This window comes from Saccostrea cucullata, unplaced genomic scaffold, assembly GCF_032062105.1.
Source record: "Saccostrea cucullata isolate Sc308-1 unplaced genomic scaffold, CSIRO_AGI_Scuc_v1 ctg3629, whole genome shotgun sequence".
NCBI lineage: Eukaryota > Metazoa > Mollusca > Bivalvia > Ostreida > Ostreidae > Saccostrea > Saccostrea cuccullata.
The window spans coordinates 49,776-72,566 of NW_026922632.1; the positions used below are offsets into that span (position 1 = coordinate 49,776).

At 32.1% G+C, this 22,791-nt stretch overlaps 1 protein-coding gene across 1 annotated transcript in view; it reads left to right on the forward strand.

Moving 5' to 3' along the window:
- Nucleotides 1-22,153, forward strand: part of LOC134262106 (putative ankyrin repeat protein RF_0381) — a 42,352-nt gene extending 20,199 nt beyond the window's left edge. The window contains exon 6 of the mRNA XM_062744495.1: nucleotides 20,952-22,153. Coding sequence (XP_062600479.1) covers nucleotides 20,952-22,153 — 1,202 coding nt within the window. The remainder of the gene's footprint in view (nucleotides 1-20,951) is intronic.
- The last annotated feature ends 638 nt before the right edge of the window (nucleotides 22,154-22,791 follow it).

The window sequence follows — 22,791 nt, forward strand, 5'->3', positions numbered from 1 at the left end:
CTCAGCCAAAGGCTCAAAGAGCTGATGCTATGGCCATTTGTTTGGTGTGCCTCAACTTTTTAGAATAACTCAAGAACCCCTTGATCAATCAGTGTCAAATTTGTCTCAGGGTTTCCTTGGCCTAAGGGCTACCATTTGTACTAAAATAATTGTTGGGACCCTTACACAAGGGGAGATAATCAGGAAAACAAAACCAAAACCACTGGTTACCAAAAAATCTTATTCTCCAGAACCACCGGGCAGATTTTCACCAAACTTTCATACAAGGATCAGGATATCTCGAAAATTTAAATTTGCACGGGGAATTACCCTGGGGCAAAGGGCGTGATCTCAAGGTCACTTCAAAGTTGACTTAAATTTACAATTAATACAAACGTTTATATTTTGCTTACTTTAAGGACTAGAATCATCAAGTCTTGTAAGTTGATGCATCTTAGGACTTCACATCATGTTAACTCAAAAGTAGGTCACGGTGACCTACTCTTTTAAAATGTTGCGGGCATTTGTTTTCAAATTGATTTGAAGGCATATTTTGGACACTTTAAGGCCTATGATCATCAAACTCTGTCAGTTGATGCATCTTGGGTCTTCAAACAAGGTCAACTTAAATGTAGGTCACCGTGACCTACTTTTTGAATTTTATGACTAATCCTTTCTAAAACATTCAATACCATTATTTGAGACACTTCTTGGGTTTAGAATCATCAAACCTTGTAAGTTGATGCATCTTGGGACGTTAAAACATGGTTATGAAAAAATAGGTCACTGTGACCTTCTTTTTGAATTTTGCAGGCATTTGTTTTCAAATTGTTTAAAAGGCATATTTTGATTTCCTTCAGACCTACGATCATCAAACTTGATCAGTAGATGCATCTTTGGACTTTGAAAATGTCGACAAAATGTAGGTCACGATGACTTACTTTCGACATTTTATGGCTTTATTTAAGTATCTTAGGTATTTATTGGCTTAGAATCATCAAATTTTGTGAGTCGATGCATCTTGGGTTTTCGGAAAGTGACGACCAAAAATTAGGTCACTGTGAACTACTTTTGCGGTTTTGTAGCTATATTTAAGTATCTCTGGTACTTATTGACGTAAAATAATCAAACTTTGTTAGTTGATGCATCTTGGGTTTTTGGAGATTGTCGACCAAAAAGTAGGTCGGAGATTGTCGACCAAAAAGTAGGTCACGGTGACCTACTTTCGACATTTTTATGGCTACATTTAAGTATCTCAGGCACTTATTGACTTAGAATAATCAAACTTTGTCAGTTAAGGTATCTTGGGTTTTCTGAGAATGTTGATCAAAAATTAGAACACCGTGACCTACTTTTGACATTTTATGGCTATAATTAATTATATCTGGTTTTAATTGGCTAGGAATCATCAAAATTTTGTCAGTTGAGTCATCCTAGGGTAATGGAGAATGTCGATCAAGAAGTAGTATTTTTGAATATCTCAGGTACTTATTAGAATCGTCAAACTTTGTCAGTTTAGGCATCTTGGGTTTTTGGAGAACTTCGACCAAAAAGTAGGTCACTGTGACCTACTTTTGACATTTGCTGGCTATATTTAATTATATTTTGTACTTATTGGCTTTGAATCATCAAAATTTGTCAGTTGAGGCATCTTAGGATATCGGAGAATGTCGACCAAGAAGTAGGTCACGATGACCTACTTTTAAATATCTCTGGTACTTATTGGCTTAGAATCATCAAACTTTGTCAATTAATTTATCTTGAGTCATATCAGAAAATTTCAATTAAAAGGTGGGTCACTGTGACCTACCTATGATATTTTATGATTGTATTATAATATTTTCAGTCTTAGCTGTCTAAATATTATCAACCTTTGTCATTTGATGCATTTTGAGTCTCATGATACTAATAGAGTTCAAGGCTTCTAATAGAAGTAATAGATTGTACAATTTATTAGAATAGCGATTCCAGGCCCTTGGCCTCTTTTTTTCTATAAAATTCGATATATTTGAAGGAAATTGTTTGCATGAATTTATGTTTCCAAGTGATATTAATGTTTGTGTCCTTTCTATTTTAACAAACAGGACTTGTAGAAATCAAAGCACAGAAATATTAAACCTTTGACTTTGGACATTCAGTCAATTATAAATGATTAGTGGGTTAAATTTGCTGAAATTTTAAGCAATGTCAAGAGTGAACACCGTAGAATATTTGAAAGAATTATCACAAAAAGGTAAGTTAAAAATTATGAAAATTAGCTCAGTACTTGCAGACACGCAGACTTTACAGCTGTTAATAAAGTGAAGGAAAGTGTTCTAGATCTTAGTACATGCACTTTGTCATACTATGTGAAATCATTTTTTGGACCTTGATACAAGTTATTTGCTCTGCAAGGTAATGTATTGTGAAGAAGGTAAAGAAATCTATCTAAGGGTGTAAGAAAGTGACAACTCCATCTGTATTTCAGAATTAGTTAATTGTCTTGGAGCACTCTTTATTGACTTTTCTAAGATGCAACTTTCTGTCTGATAATTTTATTTTACTTATCACTGTTTTTCAGCTATATATTACAGGCATATCAATCTAAAACACATTTATGGATAGTTTTAGTTCTACAGTATTGATCTGTACAGATGAGATCATTCTGATGCTGTATACTTTGCATGTCAAGGACAATGTTTAAATTAAAAATAGTCACATTCAAGAACAAAATACATTATACCACATTACATGTACTATCCATTAAACATGTATGTTTTATTACAATTAATTCATGATATAATAACATTTCATTTACCACTTTAAAAATTAATTGTTGTCAAATTCATTTCTACTCTCCAGCAATGTGCAGAAAAGATTAAATTCAACCTTTATCAACCATTCCTCATGATTCAGAAAATTGTCAGGACAACATTTAAATATCAGGTACATGTAATATATATACATGTATATTATGTTTAGGATTCTAACACAAACTTTCAAATTAAAAAATTATTCGATCATTGCAGCCCTTGCAGGATTTTCCTAATGAAGATTCTCTGGATTACAGATCCTCTAGCAAGGAGACCAGATACGTAGGTAGATGTATTGTGTATTAAGTTTCATGGATTCATTGTGACTTAATACATGATTGCCATGACAATGCATAAAGATCATAATGTTTAGAGGTTGAAAATATATATGTTTTATATACTGCAAAATTTTAAGATTCCAGTTTTTAAAATTTAAAAATTGATATCCAAACTGACGAAAAATTTATGGTATTTTCTTTTTTTAATTTCATGTGAACAGATAGAAATGACCAGAGGACACCCCCCAGGAAAAAAAGGCTTTTCACGCTGGACTAGAGTAATTTTTACATGAAAAATACAAAGTAGTAAAAAGAACAGAAAGAAAAGAAGATCCGGTAAAAGTTTTCACTGGTGCAAGATGGATAGAGACGGTTTTCTTAAAACCATTACTAAAATCCACAGCAAACTGCAAGCTACTTTTCAAACTTATACAAAAGGACATAAAGAAATGTGAATTTGAGGAAACCAAGCTGACGTCAAATGAGAGAATATGAAGGAACAAATTTTACCAGATTTTTTCTTTAAGCAGATCATCTGTTTTCCCTAGAGAATATGTGTATATGTGTATTTTAAATTGATTCTAAATAGATTTCTTGTATTTTCAAAAATGTCACTGTTTTGGAGCTTACATTCCAATGTCATGTTTATTTCTTTATTATGAAAAGAAGCTGACTTTCTCCACTTTTTATATCCCCACTTTGCAGGAGAAGTGGTATAATGATTTATTATATACCCCAACAATTGGCTCACAAATTTATAATTTTATACTGGCAGGCTTCACACAGTATGCCATGTATAATTAGAATATGAATATATTTTAACAAAACATTTTAACAAAACTGAGAACAAGATTAATTGTGAAACACTGAGTCACTGATTCCCACATACATGGCAGCTTATGCCACGACTCCCACGAGGTATCCCAAAAAAGGTCTTGTCACAAGGAAAACACCTGTGAAATATGAAAATCTAGTCCAACTTCAGAAGTTGTGGTCAAGGTTCAAGTTTTTTAAGTGGGTCAATGTCTAAGGTCAAGGTCAAATGGTTAAAAATATTTATACCCATTAAAAGAGCAAAATAGTATAACTAATCATCTGAGTATGCTGATAAGCAATTTTATAATTAGAATTAATTCCACAACATTTAGCATGGAAGGCAATTTTTTAAAAAAATGGTTGCCTTCTCCCAATAGACTGACTAAAAGTCAAAACTTTTTTTACATTACGCTTTGGGGGTAAGCATCTCTTATCCGCAACTCCTCTCATACCATTGAATGAAATTTGATGAAACTTTCACAGAATCTTTATCACATATTGCCATTGTGCACCTCCTATTTTACTTTTTGAACTAACACATATTTTGCGTTTCCCACAACAAAACATGGACACTCCCATTACATTCATATGGGAGGCCGGGGGTAACATTTAGTGAGCTCATTGTTCACCGTACCTCTAGTTTATTTAATATGAATTTGCCTTTTTACTTAAATTATACATTTAAAACAATAACCAGAAAACAATTGTTTTGAATTTGAAAATTTTTTATATGAATAAATTAAGAGGATTGGAAACAACTACAGGCCATAAAAAGATTTGTAAGTATTGTTGGAAACTCACTTGTTAAGGTCTTCCGTTTCCAACGGAAGACCTTCTACTGATTCTGTTGGTAAAGATTCTTATTCTTTTTTTTCTTCTGCTTCCTAGACCACAACTTTGAGGCCTCATATCTCACTCATTTCTCAACGGATTTCGCTCAAATTTGCAGAGTTTATAGAGGTTTATAAACTCTACCAGAATGCTGCCTAAAATTTCAAAAAGTCACTTCCGGTTTTGAGTTATTTCTCTTTAAACGAAAATTTATAGGCTTTCGTTTCCAGACAAAGGCTCAGAAACGGCTAAAGCTGGAGCAGAAATTCTACTGATTTTAGATAATAGAAGGATTGAAGTTGTGCACATCGGTTTTTGTTTTTCGATTTCTCTATACAAAATGGCGCTATATAGGGGTCAAAAATTAGAATGCCTAAAAGAGCGAAAATTAACACATGTTTTCCTTTTTATCTTGAAACTAAAAACATTTTGTGAAGACATGTTGAACAAAAGTTGTGCATAATTGCAAGGGCTTTCATATAATTTTATTCAAAAGGGGCTGGCCCCTATGATTAGGGATTTAGCGCGCTTGAAAGTTTTTGTTTTATAACTCAAAAACGGTAAATATTTCGAACTGGATTTTACGGACAAAATTGTTCTTTAACACCTTTTTGATCTGATGAAAATGTTTTGTGTTCGATTATACCGGGGGTATTGCGTAATACGTAGTACAAAGCAGGCCAGGTAAACAGGTAGCGTTTTTCATTCGGAAAGGAAATCAGACCTTTTCATGTGTATAACTGAAACAGACATGCCATCAATTATATACCCTGCAGTATTTAATGTTAATTTTCTTTTAAATAAGGTTTTAAACGTACTTTATGGTTCACTATTAAATGATTTATTACAACTAGTCTAACTTTCTTTTCTTCTTTTGTTGTTGTTAGTTTAATAGTGTTCAAAAGCAGAGAATATTAAATATATCTACCTACATTTCTTATTACAACAAACTATGTAAGTAATTTTAAACTGTATGCATTGAATAATTGACATCATTAGCTGTATACATATTACGATCTCATGTTTCAGTTCGATGTTTTCAGTTATGTAACATAACGCGCTAATCCCACGCTGCCGATCGAGGTCACCAGTGTACTAGCCACCTGTGTTATAAACAAAGCAAGTATCTGTGATCGCGTTTAACATCAATCTTGTACAAAGAACTCTTAACTAATGGGAAATAATGTTTTTAATTATATCAAATCAATAAGATTACTTTACCGATCTTTATATAATCTTATTCCAAACACCGGTTGCGTAAAATCATTTCGAATATTAATCGCTTTCTTTGGCCTGTTCACGCATCAATACAATTAAAATAAAAAAAAAACATTTCTCTATCCCGTGTTATTGTATTTGATTAATTCTTGAAAGGGGACTTCGACAAATAATTGTTATTAGTGACGGAAGTCTTGTGATAGGTACGTACTACGCATGCTGTGTACATATTATTTTTACCATCATTCGTTTGAATCTCCGTTTATTTATTTATATATATATATATACGTATAAAATCAAATAACATTAATAAATACATATTTAATATTAATTTCAAATATACTATAATTCACATCTTTGTAATATAGCAAACAGCGTCATCCAGCTCTGTCAGTGTTGTAGCCCAGTTCTCGTTTACATGCACGTGGCGAAAGAGAGCCGCATGCATTCGATGTTAAAATACATTGTGTACTCTGATACACTACTGAACTGAAAATTCCCTGATATTCTGAAAAATCTCTGATAAACTCTGTTACCCACTGTTAAAGTTCTGATTTTCTCTGTTTAAGCACTGTACAGTCACTGTACAAATTCCCTGTACCTACTGTAATCCTCGGTAAATCACAGTACAGACTCACTGTAATTTATTGTACATCCCTGTACTTTACTGTACGTCCCCACTGTACAGCTCAGTACACCACTGTCTCTCATTGTACGCCTCCACAGTACAACACTGTACATCACAGACGCGTACAGTACTCAATCTCTGTACAGCACAGTACACTACTGTTGATCACTGTACGCATCCCAGACTGGCACTGTACATCACTGAAGTTCAATGTACGCATCCCAGTTTGACACTGTACATTACTGAACCATACTGTGATTTTTTTTAGACTTGTTAAACTTCTGTAGTTCTTAAATTTTACATTTTTTTAACTTCACTAATTGTTTAGATAAAGCCGTTGGTATTTTAATCTTAGTAAATAAAATATTTATTTTGAGAGTGATAATTTTGCGCTGATAAATGCGCTTAGAATACACTAATGCCATGTATAAAAAGTAAGAAAAAAAAAATTCTGATTATTGATTATACGTAATATCATAATAATATTAAATAATTATGATTTCTCTAGTCTTAAAGTTTTGAATTGACCAATCAATTGAATTGAAAATATCTTCTCTTTTATTTACCAGGTATTTGATTTCAAAGAAAGATTATTTAATTTAAAATTAATATTTTATTAAGGCATATCTACTATCATCTGTAAATGTTGTACATTGTATAAGTTGATCATATGTTTTGTCAACTCCATGACCATATGGAGAGTAAAAAAATACATTGTTATTTATCTAAGATTAATTTGAAAAAGATGGAAAAAACTAAATAAAGTACCAGCATTGTACTATATATTTTTTTTATTTTGGTTTACTGTGAGTCGGAAAGTGCAAACAAAAGATCAAGTGTAAGATTACTCTTTTTGTTTCTTCTGTCATTAATTGAGTTGAGAGTAACAAAAGAAAATTAATTTTGAAAAAAAAATTAATTACATTTAGTGAATTCTAGATAGTAAAATGTCCACATTGGCCCACGCACCCAGGTCCAATGGGGGAAAGGGGGATCTAAATGGTAATAAATGTCAATCTGGTACTAGTGGATATCTATTACAACATTTACCTTGAATAAGTAAACTTTTATTTTACTCTGAAAAATCAGTTCATATACATTTGTATTTAATAAGATCAGATGTACAAGCCAAATCTGTAGTATAATATGACGCGCACTCTTAGCCTAGTTAATAATTTACGAATTACGTGCATAATTGTTTAAGAAATGCATTCACCGTTATAAAAGACATATTTCAGTGGTCAAAATGGTTGGAAAAATATGTAATAATTATCATGCTCAATGTGTAAATCCATAACGTTATATAGAATACTACATTAGTATTCGGCATTCAGACATTTGGAATTAAGATCGAGATAGGTGAGAAATGTGGCTGAGAAAAAGTGAAGATTGAAGAACAAATTTCAGACAACTCGGATAAGCCATCAAGTTATTTGGGTCAAGATTAAAACATTTAGTTGGTTGAAATTTTGAATTGAATAATATACCTATTTTTTCAACAAACTTTGTATCGTCTCGTATCTTATTTTCGACCATATTGTATTTCAAACCTAGTTTTCCCATTCTGCACGGTTGAACATAATTTTTTGGTTGCAAAACTTGGAAAATACTTTTGAAGCACAACTGTAGTGAAAATATCCAAAATAATTAATTCAACGGAATTCCCCCGATGGTTTTAGTTCGTTGTCAGAAATTCTAGTCTTTTCACTTATGCACATTTTATCTGTAGATTAATTAAAGCCGTAATCGGTTATTAACAAAGACTTTTTGATGACATTTTTCCGAAAGAAAATTAAGATCTCTGTCAACCAGATGCATGAAGATTGAAATGAATGGGTGGATCAAACGAATTTTTTTCCTCCATAAATATGGCCACTCTCTTACAGATTTTTACTGGAAAATGCTACGTAATTTCATTGATTTTTTGTGGAAATACACAGCTACTGACAGATGGGTTCAACCAACGAATAAATGTATTTGCTACCAAAATATGCAACTTGTTAATTTTTTTTTTTGGAAAGACAGACAATCGTATTATTATTGCTTGGAATATCCAATAGATATTTATAGCCAAAACTGATTGGGCATTATTTAGGGCGAAAACATAAGAAGTTAATATTTTTTTTAAGAAAACTGCACCCTTTCCATATTACGGCATATAAATAAAAAAGGTTACACAAAAGTGCAATATGGATTATATCATTTTATTTATAGACACATATGCTAACATTTTAAGTCCCTATTTGCTTATATTCTTCAAAGTTTGCAATAAATTTATTTAATAAATAACATCTAAATAGCTCGAAAAAAAAAAACAATACGCCAGGATATTATATAACTGTACCAGGTATCCTGTAGAATTTCATGAGAAAATACGGAAAAAAGTAAACTATTGTAATAAATTTCTATCAAAAATCCTTGATCCGCACCTTTTCTTTTACATGCTTACGCACTCGGGTAGAACCAAGGTAAGTTCTTGTATATCACATGTTATTCGCTATGGTCAGTTTAACAATAGACCCTAATTGCCTTTTGTTCTGGGCTCGCGTCTCACCAGTGATGTAAGTTGCAAATATACAAACTAACTTACCACTCAGAACAAGGTGGAATTTTCACAAATCTCTATACATCACAACAATCATAACTTTTTTAATAATCAAGAAGAAAGAATTCATGCTTTTTAAATAGAAAAAAAAATGTTTGAATTAAAAACTGTAGTACATAGATATTGTACTAGAGACACAATGCATAAACTGATAAAAATAGGAAAAAGGTACATGTATACAAAATCAAATAACAAAAATTGAATTAACCCAGAGAGAGAGAGAGAGAGAGAGAGAGAGAGAGAGAGGTGCAGAGAGAAAATGATTATTTTAGCAATTTGTAAGATACATGTAAATCATAAGAATAAAACACACAGAGAAAGAGTGAGAAAGAAGATAGAGGATACATCAATAAACATTAATGGATCATACATTAAGTAATTACAAAGTAATATTTTGTCAAAAGTTATTGGAAACTTGAGATACATGTGCAGTCTTAATTAAGTTAATCTACATCAAATAGGCCCAATAGGAAGTCCTTCAAATGGGGGAGTTGGGGAGGGGGGGGGTCCTTCAAATGGGGGAGTTGGGGAGGGGGGTGTTGATGCATAAGATGTAAATACGGCATTTAATGAAAATTATATCGTTTCAAGTACACTGTAAGTTCCAAGAAAAATTTCATTCAGAATCGCGCTTAAGAAATGGATTATATAATATATTGAATGAAGTAAGACATGAAGCATGTAATATTTGAGTTTTATCGATCTGTTAGTAAATAAATATTTAGTTGATTGAAGCCGTTTTTCCAGTTTGTCAGCAGTGGTTATCTTTCCTAATAAGGATTTTTTGGTATGTTTTCCTCCTTAAATGCGTCCAGATCACAATACCCATAAGTGCAGACTCTTGGATTATCACAATAACATTTCTATGTGTATGTTTTAAATTTGTGTTGAAAGAATCCGTATCGCACGTCGGAGCAAAAAAATATGCTAAGAAGCAACAGACAGACACGGACCCTGAGTGCGAGTACATGACCCCTTAATGTAGAATATATTTGTTTATTTTTTTTCACAAAAACTCAGCAATTAAATATTGTATATATTGAACATGTTTGAGAAGAACGGTTTACTAAGGAGCTGAAGACACGGGGCCTAAGGATCAGCGAACAAGAAAGGTCCCTCACTGCTGAGTAATATTCCGTGTAATAGATCAAAATAATAATAAAGAAAAATAATCAAACAAATTAATAATAAACAACAACAGAATATTGGTTGACGTTTGCACAAGAATAAGTAACTTTGATTACTTCCTATAGATTTGTGCATTGGTAGTCCGTCATGGCACGATTGCAAGGATCTGATGGCACGGAACTGATGGCACGGGAGCGAGAAAGATCCCTCATTGTTTCACAGTTTAAATGTAAATTTGTTATAATTCATTGGTAATTTCAGCATTTACTAATTGAATTCAAAGTTCTCAAAGGGTCTTGCATGCAAAAGAAAAAATGATATTTCATCAAATTAAAGCCGGTGAATTGCCCGGGGCCATCAGTTTCGTGCCATCAGATCTCTGCATTGTTATACTCAAACGTGCCATGACCGATTTTAGGGGATCACGGTTGAATTTTATATTTAAACACTCAAGGAAACCTTGATTGTTTTTCCTTTTTGGGGTGAGGGGGGCAATCACGCGACATTATTAAAGATGCATGAAATTTTTTCACATTTATCAATGATTGGAATTGGATTTTCTTCTCTCTATTTTCTTTCTTATTCTTTTTTTTTTTATCTTTTTAAAATATCATATCAAAGGAGGGGATGTCAAATATCAATATTTCTAATTGATGATAGATTACATAAAGTTTGATTCGTAAAAACAAAATAACTAAAATAGATTTTTTTTTACGTTTACTGAGATATATTAAGGGACTAGCTAGTATTTAGACTGACAGAGTAAATATTTTTTAATATAAAAAATGTAATCGCGAGTAACAGAGAAAAATATATATGTAATCATCGTTCATTAACACTGACTTTTATTCTGTTGCTAGAAAATATTTTTAATTTCTGTCAAAAGTAGTTTCTATCTTAGGTAATTAAACCCAGAATGTAATGTACATGTAATCTTAACAGTGTCTGTGACAATTATTTGATACCAAATTTTCGAGAGTATTTTTGTCAGGTTAAAAAGATTTCAGAAATTGGTAAGTCTAGCATCGCTTGTTTACAAACAAAAGTGTGTACACACTATTGGCAGCGCCGGGAAGTACCCCGAACAGTAAGACGACAGGTGTCACTGCCGCCATGGACACTCGCCAGCTACATGTATATACAAGCATGCAATATTACGCAACATTGAAGTGACACGTGGATTCGGAAATATCTTCTCTCTCTCTTTCTCTCTTGTGTTTCAAGTAAAGTGTAATTATTATTAAAAAAAAATAAATAAAAAGTAATTGTTAAAATATTACAATTTATTGTTCGAAGTGAATTTAAGCTGGATCTTTCATAAATACATTTTAGAATTATTAAACTGTACTAGTATAATCTTTCTTGACACTTTCCATTTCAAAATTTTGTTATTTAACTAAACTCAACTCTTTTATAATTTTCCTTTTAATAGAAACATGTTTTTGAATTGAAGGAAGTGTCGCAATGTCATCAGTGAAAAATTGCTACTTAAAATCTGAAGGTAATTCTTGAAAAAAAAAAATTATTAATCTATGTCATACCATATCAATGAAAATTTTAAATCATTTAAGATTGATTAAGGTAAACTCAACGAAGAATGTTTTTTTACGAACATAACTTAGTCCAAGTCCGTTTTTAACTGTAAATTCATTTTATTTACACTTAATATTTGTGCAGTTTGACATCACTCAATTTATTTTAACTTGAGATCATGATTTATTAAGAATTCAGATTTATAGATAATTATATGCCAGGTGTGCATTATCAGTTCATGTGAAAAATATAAAATTTATAAAGCAATTGTACATACGATGCTCAAATTAATTTTTTCAGATTATGTAAGATTAATTAGGATTATATAACAAAACGATCCTTTAGTATTTTATTCATTAAGGCGAAATGGGAATTTTAGTATTTGTGAATATTATTACTGAGTTGATATAAAAAAATTAAATGATGTATTTATTTAAAACTTAATTTTATAATCAATGGCAATTTATGAATACTGCAAATAAAATAATACATGTTATACCAAAAAATACTTTATGCTGAATATATTAAATTGTCATTTCCTTAATTCACCTAAGAGCTTACTAAGGCGAAACGGGAATGCTTAATTTTACAGTTAAGGCGAGATGGGAATAAACCGTATTATCTTGAAAGAAGGGGAAAAAACTTTTGTTACATTTGACTGTGTTTGTGTGTTTAGATACAAAAAAATAAAAAGAAGAGGAAAATACATAACTATACATGATTGAAATTTATCTAGTACATAATCACTGCATTCATAATTGTATCTAAATAAGTTTAAGTCAATAGAGTTAGAGCAGAGGTAAATGCTATTGGTTTTTAATTTACAAAAGAAAGAAAGCAGAAAATAAAATTTTCAGCGGATTTAGATAATTAAGTAAACTCAAAGAATTAAATTTCAACAAAAAGGTAACGGGGTATATTTCGGTTTATTATATTGGTCCTCTGTACACGGAAACATAGAGAAATGAAATATTTAGTCATCTGAAAAAAAAATATTGATTAAAGATTAAAAAAAAAAAAAGCCATTTTAAATCAAACTCTTGTCTTGGCCTTTTTTTTTCTTTTAACGGGCGTAATATTGGAAATTTTACCTCCAAAATGCTTACACGGAAATATTTAGGATGAAAAATATAAATACAAAACAAAACTTTGAAAACAGAATTATTAAAAATTCAGTCATTTACTAGAATTAAAACTTTTTATTAAATAAAACTCAATGGGGAAAAGGACAGTGTAAAACTGTGCAGTACAGTAATGTACAGTTATGTGTACTGTGAAATACTGTGATGTACTGTAATGTACAGTATATATGTACAGGGAATAATAGTAATGTACTGTGAAGTACAGTAATCTGTACAGCAAAACTCTGTGACGTACAGTGGAAAACAGTGACTGCGTACTAGGAAGTACTGTAGAGTACTGTGATGTACAGAGGAAATGTACTGTGAAGTACAGGGAGGTGCTGGGAAATGCTGTGATTCTGTACAGTGATGTACTGTAATGTACTGTGTTGTACAGAGCCAAGTACAGTGATTTACAGTAAAAGTACAGAGTCTATCAGAGATTTTCAGAGAATAATCAGAATATCAGGGAATTTAAAGTCCAGTAGTGATAGTCATAAATAGAAAAATGGGTTTGAAATCATGTCAACTCTTTCATTTTATTCAATTTCTCTCTATCTATCGGGAAAAAAAATCATCGAGTAGATCGCAATAATGTGTGTTTAAACGATCAGCATACCAATGCATACGGGGTTTTCATTCATCGTCCATGCATGCAAGGCAATTACACGAAGAAGATCGGAAAATTATATTGTGAATTATGATAAATATTATGAGTCTTTTTCCCATTCAAATTCACTTCGATGAACGAACGATTTTATTTGACAGTACAAGACTTGAGTGTTCTATAATACCGCCATCTTAAAATGCCTTAGGATTTAGTTTTAGTAGAAAACGCTGGGGCATTAACATTATTCAGTCTCTTTTTTTTTTACCATGTCCGTTAGCTCCATATGTAATTTTACTTTAATTTTAATGATACATTGCGTAAGAACTAGCGATCTGCAGTTACTAAATACTTTAACCATTATTGATTTAATAATTTCGTTTTCAACACATTTTTTCCTATACACATTTTTTTCCCATCACAGATTATTTCCATGGTTATGCCATCTTTAACTTTTAATAGAAACTTTCGAATCATATGGATAGAATTATAGTAAAAGAAATGGATTGAACATCGATAGGTACATGTAACTCTTGCACGTCTGAACTTCAGAAGCGACTTCTGTGCTCTGCAATGTTTATTTATATTACAGGTTTGAATAAAGTACCCCGATTATAGAATTTATGAAAAAAAAACATTCAACTAATATGGTCCAACTGAACAGCTTGAGAACAGGTTTTAATTAATGTGCAGTCACTAATCAGTACCCCGGTAAAAGAGTATTAGGACCATACTTGCCAATACCATTTGTTTTTATAATTACCATTAATTATTCAAAACTCATAATTTTTTTTAATGTTTATAGCTATAGTGTGCTAACATTTAATTTTCATTTGTTCCGTGATTTAATATCGGTAGCAGATTTAAATGTAAGAAGTAATAAACCTGCATCGTATTTCCAGAACTAAAAATTTAAGAACTTTTATAACAATATATAGCTACTGAATATTACAAATTTATCATTATTACATGATATTACTACATTTTTACGACTTAATTTAATTGTTAAAAGTATACACGCTATAACTTGCGCCAGTTAAAATACGATTGGAAATTGATATAATTTGTTTATCAATAAAAGTTACAAAAATACTGTAAATCACACCACTAAAATTAAACGCGCTACAAAGTTATTAAATTCTAATTATTTATTATCTTGCAAGGAAAAAAAATATCTATTTTTAAATAAATCCATCACGAGATGCCGTCGCTACTGTTAGATTGATAAACAGAGGTGTCATAAAGAAAACAAGGTAGGCTGTTTGAGATACTACTCACTTTTGACGTGGATGGCAAGCGTCTAACTCTTAATGGTACTTATCTTTTAATGTATTCTGTATCAACCATCTTCTCTGTTATGACTCATATTGACCTTATATTAATAATTGTTGTCAAAATGCAACAGACCTCGTTGTCTGTGATTTCCCGTGGACATGTGTTTCTATATAGGCCTACTGTTTACGCACTTCCTTCATCAATATTCATGAAAAGACTGAATTTTAATTCCTAAATATGTTTAATTGTTTTGTTATAACAACGACATCTATGGTACAATTTTGTGGAAAGTATTATTTTTCATTACACTTTATGTGTTTTAAATCATTAATCATTTTGTTTCACACAAAATTCGGCGTTCATATAGAGTATATGACTTTAATGACTTTACATGTAATATTGAGTATTTTCTTTAAAATAATGAACTTGTATCTTACGCACATTAATTTTTCTTGGTTAAAAAAAAACATGAATGAGAGAGAGAAAGAAAGACTCGCCTTGCTCATATACATACATATATTTATCAAATAGTTCTTTATCAAATATACCGGTATTGTTGACTTCATTCTATTAAATGTATTTCCGTTTCCTATTTTAATTAAATTTATTTATAGATTTTATTCAACTTCAAGTACAATATGTGGTACTAAAATGAAGTCCATGCATGGTGCTGTTGAATATCCGGAATTTTTCTTTAATCTTTTATACCTGCGCTTCCTCCTTCACGGGAAAAAAAATGTAAATACATGTAAAATGAACGGCGTGTATAAACCGATGTGGTTTCGGCTAGGCAACGTGTTTTTGAACATGATCAGCGACCTTTAGGGGGGGGGGGGTATAAAATGAAGATAATGCAGAAAAACGATTAGCAAAAATAGGAGTTTTTTTTTTTAAATATTATTCTCTCGAACTTCTGGGCAAGAATGGGAAACCATACTTATCAAAGCTTCCTGAAATACATATAACTAGTGCTAATTGTAACGGGGACCGTTACAGATGTTCCCCAAACGCTCCCCAACTCCCTTTTGGTGACATATTCCCTGTAAGCTTCATTAAATAAGACAAGCTCTATGCATCTGAGATTTTAACAACATTTACAAAGAAGTGTACAAAAATCATTTAAACTTTAGCATTTCACGCGTGCACATGTGAATGCATTTGCGTCATGACCTTATCATCTTGTCTGCACAATCTATATTTAATTCACTGAGTATTAAAGTATTTAATCCAAAATTATTAATTAAATACGCTCATTCAAGTGTATGTTTGATTTTACTCATTTCACGTGCACGCACGTGCATACATGAGCATGGTGACCATACCTTCTTGTAGAAGTCCATTAAATCTATCTATATTCTAAATCCCACCCCATTTGGTTGAAGACCAAGGGAGTTCTAGCTATTTAAAGTTTCAGCCAATCAGATTGCAGCACTTGTTCACACACGTGTATGTATGTGCATGGTGAGCATACCTACTTGTAGAAGTCCATTATATCTATCTATGTTCCAAATCCCATCCTGTTTGGTTGAAAACCAAGGGAGATATAGCTGTTTTAAAGTTCCAGCCAATCAGATTGCAGCGCACGTGCATGCACGTGTTTTCATGATAATTGCTTTATTTCTTGTTGTAGGATATCCTAATACATGGCTATGTTCAAAATTTCAAAGGATTTCGTCAAAAAACAAGAAAGATATTGAGACTTTAGTTGCAGCCAATCAAAGCGAAGTGCACGTGCATGCGCGTGAGATCTTGCTATTTTCACCATGTCGTCATGTCTATACTACTAATATATCCTCACATTATGAGTTTCAAAGCATTTCATCCAAAAATAGAACAGTTGCGGCTATATCTATTATATTGATCATTTCACGTGTTGCACGTGCACGCTCTTGCAAGCACGTGCGCGCAAAATGACCTTGATTCCGCAAATCTACATAACATGTCTACTTACCCTAAAAAGGTTTTACCTACATCGGACGAACAGTTTACAAGATCATTCCCGGACAAAAAAGTTCCAGGAAGAAGAAGAAGAAAAATAATAACTAGATGCGTTCTTGTTGCTGGGGCAACAAGCAGGTCTTCCGACCGACTTCTCTTTTGCAATCTTTGCTGTGTCATCCCATGAAATAGATTTCATAAAGTATTTTTTTCGTTTACGTTCATTTACAGTAGGTTCTCAACACAGATCGTGATTGTTCCAGGTATTTAACAAAATATCTCCAAATATAGCTTTTAAAAATCGACAAAATCTTCCAAACATGTTATGAAAGAGTGAAAAGAAATTTGCATCTGAAAAAAGACAAAAACAAAGAAAAAATTTGGGGAACGCCCCGAGCGGGATTCGAACCCTCGACAGTTAGACAAATTTTGGTTCGGTCATATCTTTGCAATAAACGCACGCATGAAGAAAAATGAAAACATATATAGATATCTTTGAAGACGCTCTATAAACCCTGTAAATTCAAAAGAAAAATATTGAAAAACAAAAAAGTTGAAAAATTGGTAGTTTTGAATTCACTTCCGTTTGCGACCGGAAGTAAAAACGACGTAAAATGAAGGTCGATCAACACATCTACAATCGATGTTCTATCACCTCAGCGACTTTCACTTTCCTATCTTTTGCCGTTCTCGAGAATTTTTTGCGACAAAATTCCATTTAAAAAATACAAATTTCCACAAAAATCGCGAACGGAGAAACATTTCAAAAAAGTGAGGGACACCCCTGGAGATATTAACATGATACATCATCCCTGAGAAAATCGTTCAAATTCGTCCACGCACAGCTGAGATATGACCTGTACTATGAAAAGTGGAATAATAATAATAGAAAACAGAAGGAAAACAATAAGGTCTTCCGAAGGAAGTCGGAAGACCTTAATAATAATAATAATAAGAAACAGAGTAAAAACAATATGTTCCCCAACTTCGTTTGGGGAACATAATAAAGATAACTGTTTTTCAAATCATGACTGGAATAGGCATTCAAAATTAAACATAGGAAGTTATACACCCGCAAACAAAGTGATTGTGTATTTTGGGGGTGGGGTGGGGTTGGATGGGTTAGGAATAACATTTTCTGTTTCACTGTCCAGCTGTCCTTCTGCCTCTCAAGGTTTTCCCTGAAGCCCAGGCTTTAAATTTATGGAGAATCTTTGAGCCCATACTACATGTACTCGATACAAAGATTTCCAATGATCATAAGGTGTCATGACTTTGGTTCAAGGGAATATTATGGCAAATTCAAGGTCACTATAGAAAGAGTTAATGTTTTGTATGAGCCATTTATATATGTAATCGAGAATATCTGGAAGCTCATACTTGATAAAGAGATTTTTTGTGACAAAAAGGTTTTGTATCATTTTGACTCAGAAAATAGTATAAATTCAATCTAGCCTATTTTTTTTTAAGTTCAGACTTGATACAGATAGCTTATGGTCCTCCGGTTTCAGATGACTAAAAATAATGCCATTTTATCAAATTCAGGGTCACAGACAGAAAAAGTTGTAAAATTCCTGTCAGGCTTTTGAATTTGTAATCACTAAAAGTTGTTTGAGATTGAGGGTTTGTCTTGACACAGATCCAAGGTTATTCCATAGAGATCAGGGTTACTGACATAAAAAAAATTTCTTTTCCACGCTACGAATTAATAGATAAAAGTCATTGGAGGCCGTACTTGAAATATAAATTATTTATAAATAGAAGTTGTGTCATGACCGTGATGAAAGCAAATCAAGGTCACTGACAGAGAGAAAAAATGTTCAAGCATAACTTTGTTATTAAGATTCACAAGAGGCTCATTCTGAGAATAGAAGATGCTCTTATAGAAAGTAAAGTGACCTTGACCAAAGGTCGGCACTTCCTGTCCAAAGCTCCAACGGAAGACCTACTCGTTGCTTTGCAACGAGCTCGGCTCTAGTTTTATTTCATATTTAGAATAAAGTAACTGGAAGCCTGATTTGTTTCCATGGCAACATATCAATTTACCTGTCACTGAGTTAATTGCAGAAGTTCTGTTTAATTATTAAAAAGAAATTTTAAAAACTTGACATATATTCATATTACCTAACAATTTGTTCAATTTGGTAAAATGTGTTCTTAGATGATCTTCTCTGTTATTTGTGATTAATGGGTGGGGGAGGGGGTGTAATGCAATAATTTCTAGAAAGCTGTACATTTACAAATTAATTTTTTTTATTCTCATAAAATCTTAGGATATATATTTATATAATGATACATAGTTACAAAGATATCTGTTGTCAAAATGGTGAAAAATTTCATTGAATATGACTAAAAATGTCAATTTTGGCAAATTGCCAATTTTCATGGAATAATTTCTAGAAAGTTTTTGGTTAACCCATTAATATTTTTTATTTTCATAAAACATAAGAATACATAGTTTAATTAATGATACATGGTTACAAATATATCTGTTGTCAAAATGGTGAAAATTTCATTTAATATGACTCAAATTGTCAATTTTGGGAAATTGCCAATTTGCTAACAGCCTTAATGCTGCTGATGAAAATTCGCTAAACCTCCATCCAAATATCTTGAATAAAATTTATTTCTCAGATTTAAGTAATATGAGCCCAAAGATGGTAATTATCGTGTGAATTTACACTAATTTATTGAATGTGCACTAATATCATTTAAGACAGAGCAAAATTTACTTAATCTGAGAGTTCTCAATATAGCGTCCTTGTTACCATGGCAACCAAATTGAAAAGTTAGACTTTGACATCATATTTATTAAAGCTATGCCAATTGTAGTAAATGGTGTGAAATTTAGTTAAATCAGAGACATGTCATGTCCACGACCCTATTTAAAATTTTGATTTTTATAAAGAATTGATATTAAGAATATAAAACACGAACTGTTTAGAGTACGTTTTTATGCGATAAGTAAATTTCTAAAAAAGGGGGACCTGTCGTTGTTTTTTGTTAATTTTTGTTAATGTTATTTTTAAGGGTACATATGTTTATCTAAGCTCGACTTCTGTTATAAAGCATTATATTTTAGCAGATATATATTTGTACTCCACACATCAGTGAACAAGAACAGACAACCTTCTTGTGTTACGTCTGCTCTCTCGCAATTCTATTTTACGTGTTCCTAGTTTTATTCATCCTCTTTTTAACGCACAAATTTCACAGATGTTTCATCTTTACCAAATTGAATGAAGATGTTTGACTTACGAACGTGCATGGATGCTTTACAATCTGTTATGAAATACATCCGGAAGTTCAACAAATGACATTGAACAAAAGGAATCTGTATTATTTCCTTTTTATTCAAATGGAGATAAGTAGTGTTACATGTATACGGTATACATATACCGCTTATTTAAATAAATAATTTAAAAGAGACTTTAGGGGGGTGGGGTGGGGGCATGATTTAAACAAACTCGAATCTACATCATCTGAGGAAAATTTCATATGAATATGACCAACCTTGGCTCTGTTGTTCTTGAGAAAAATAATTTTCCTGTATCTTCCTATGTAAAAGTTTAATAATCCATTGTGGTTCCACTTTAGCTTTGGGGGTCAGGATTTGAACAAATCTGACAATGATTCGACCACATGAGTTTCATCTTTTCTGGCCCACTGGTTCTTGAGAAGAATTTTCAATGATGCCATTAATTTTTCATAATTTTCTCCCTTTGGAGGAGAGCGTGACCGTTCATTTGAACAAATCTGAATCTACGTAAGCCAAGAATGCTCTGTGTCTAGTTTATTGGAAATTGGCCCGGTAATTCTGGAGAAAAAGATAAAATTGTGTAAAGTTAAGCACAACGACAACACTAACGACGGCGACAGACAACGGACTAATTTCGATCAGAAAAGCACACTTGAGCTTTTGGCTCAGGTGAGCTAAAACACATATTTACAAAAAAGCAGAATGTTTAGTGAGGAATAAATTGTGGTATATGGCGAAGGTTTCGAAATTAAGTGCTGAAATTCAATAACTTAAAATATTAAACCATATTGGTTGTTATACATATTTTTCTGTACATATTATAAAACCTTTATTTAGTTTATAGGAAATATATATACCCATTTTTGGGATAAATCACCGAATTGTGACTTGTTGAATATTTTCCTCATATGGTTCGCATGTTTTAATTAAATCTTTGTTTTAGAATACAGGAAGAAAAAACACAAAGACAAAAACTGTCATCCAGACGAAGAATATAAAAGAACGGAAAACGAAAATGTAAAACTCCTAGGAAATTCAGCAGAAAATGAAAGAGAAACGAATAACGAACCAAATATGTCGTTACATGAAGGAGGTTACATTTCAGAAAAAACAAGCGCCAAAATGATGCATTTTAAAGATGAGATAAATACAAAAGCACGTGCTTTTTATTCTGCCTGTAAGAATGGAAATACAGATTTGTGCCGATATCTCCTCGATCGCGATCCACACATTCTTAATCAAGTAGATGATGATGGATGGAATGCCGCATCATGTGCAGCACAAGGAGGAAATGTTGAAATTTTAGAACTCCTGGCACAAAAAGGCGTCGATATGACATTTAAAAGTAAGAAAGGCAGTAATATTCTTCACATTGCTTGTATGAAATCTAAACTAGAAATGTGCCAACATATCATCCAACATTATCCAGACATGCTTAATCAAGTAAATGATGATGGATGTAATGTCGCATTATTTGCCGCACAAGGAGGAAATGTTGGAATTTTAGAACTTCTGGCACAAAAAGGCGTCGATATGACACTTAAAAGTAAGAAAGGCAGTAATATTCTTCACATTGCCTCTATGAATTCTAAATCAGATATGTGCCAACATATCATCCAACATTATCCAGACATGCTTAATCAAGTAAATGATGATGGATGGAATGTCGCATTATTTGCTGCACAAGGAGGAAATGTTGAAATTCTAGAACTACTGGAAGAAAAAGGCGTCGATATGACATTCAAAGATAAGAATGGCAGTAATATTCTTCACATTGCCTCTATGAATTCTAATTCAGATATGTGCCAACATATCATCCAACATTATCCAGACATGCTTGATCAGGTAGATGATAATGGATGTAATGTCGCATTATACGCCGCACAAGGAGGAAATGTTGGAATTTTAGAACTTCTGGCACAAAAAGGCGTCGATATGACATTCAAAGATAAGGAAGGCTGTAATATTCTTCACATTGCCTCTATGAATTCTAAATCAGATATGTGCCAACATATCATCCAACATTATCCAGACATGCTTAAGCAGGTGGATAATGATGGATGGAATGTCGCATTATATGCAGCACAAGGAGGAAATGTTGGAATTTTAGAACTTATTGCAGAGAAAGGTGTCCAACTGGCTTAGAATAATAAGGTGATTAGTTCTTTACACTCTTTGTAAAGCGTCATGATTCAAATGTATTTAGGCAAGTACATAATTCTTAGTATTGTGACATAATTCTTACTATTATCTCCCACTTTCCAAATAAATTTTAGCAAGTACGTAATACAGGAAGTAAAACCGCCTTTGCATTTTAGGAGGCGAAGGTAAATTGAAATTTAAGAACTTCTTGAAGAACAGGCGTCAACATGGGATTTATCTTAGCGCAAAATACGGCATTGTGAACTTTTTCACTAATTCTAGTGCCCACAGTTCCCAAATATTGATTTTATAAAGAGCTCCTTTAGTAAAACTAGATTTTTATATCAACTTTGTAGTTTTAACAGAATTTTGTATTGCTGATAAGCCAGGTTGCATTCTGACGGTATCTTTTAATGCATACATTTTCATGTATATTTTTTGTCACATAAATATGTTTTATTTATATAGATATTTAATAAATGTGATTCACAATTTGCCATAACACTTTGTTAATTAAGCAAAACAACATGAACAAAAAACAAACATTTGCATATACTTTTGAAACTTAAAAACATATAATTGACTAATTTTGTACCATAAATTTTGAATTTTGAATCATTTCATAGATAATGCTGTGACCT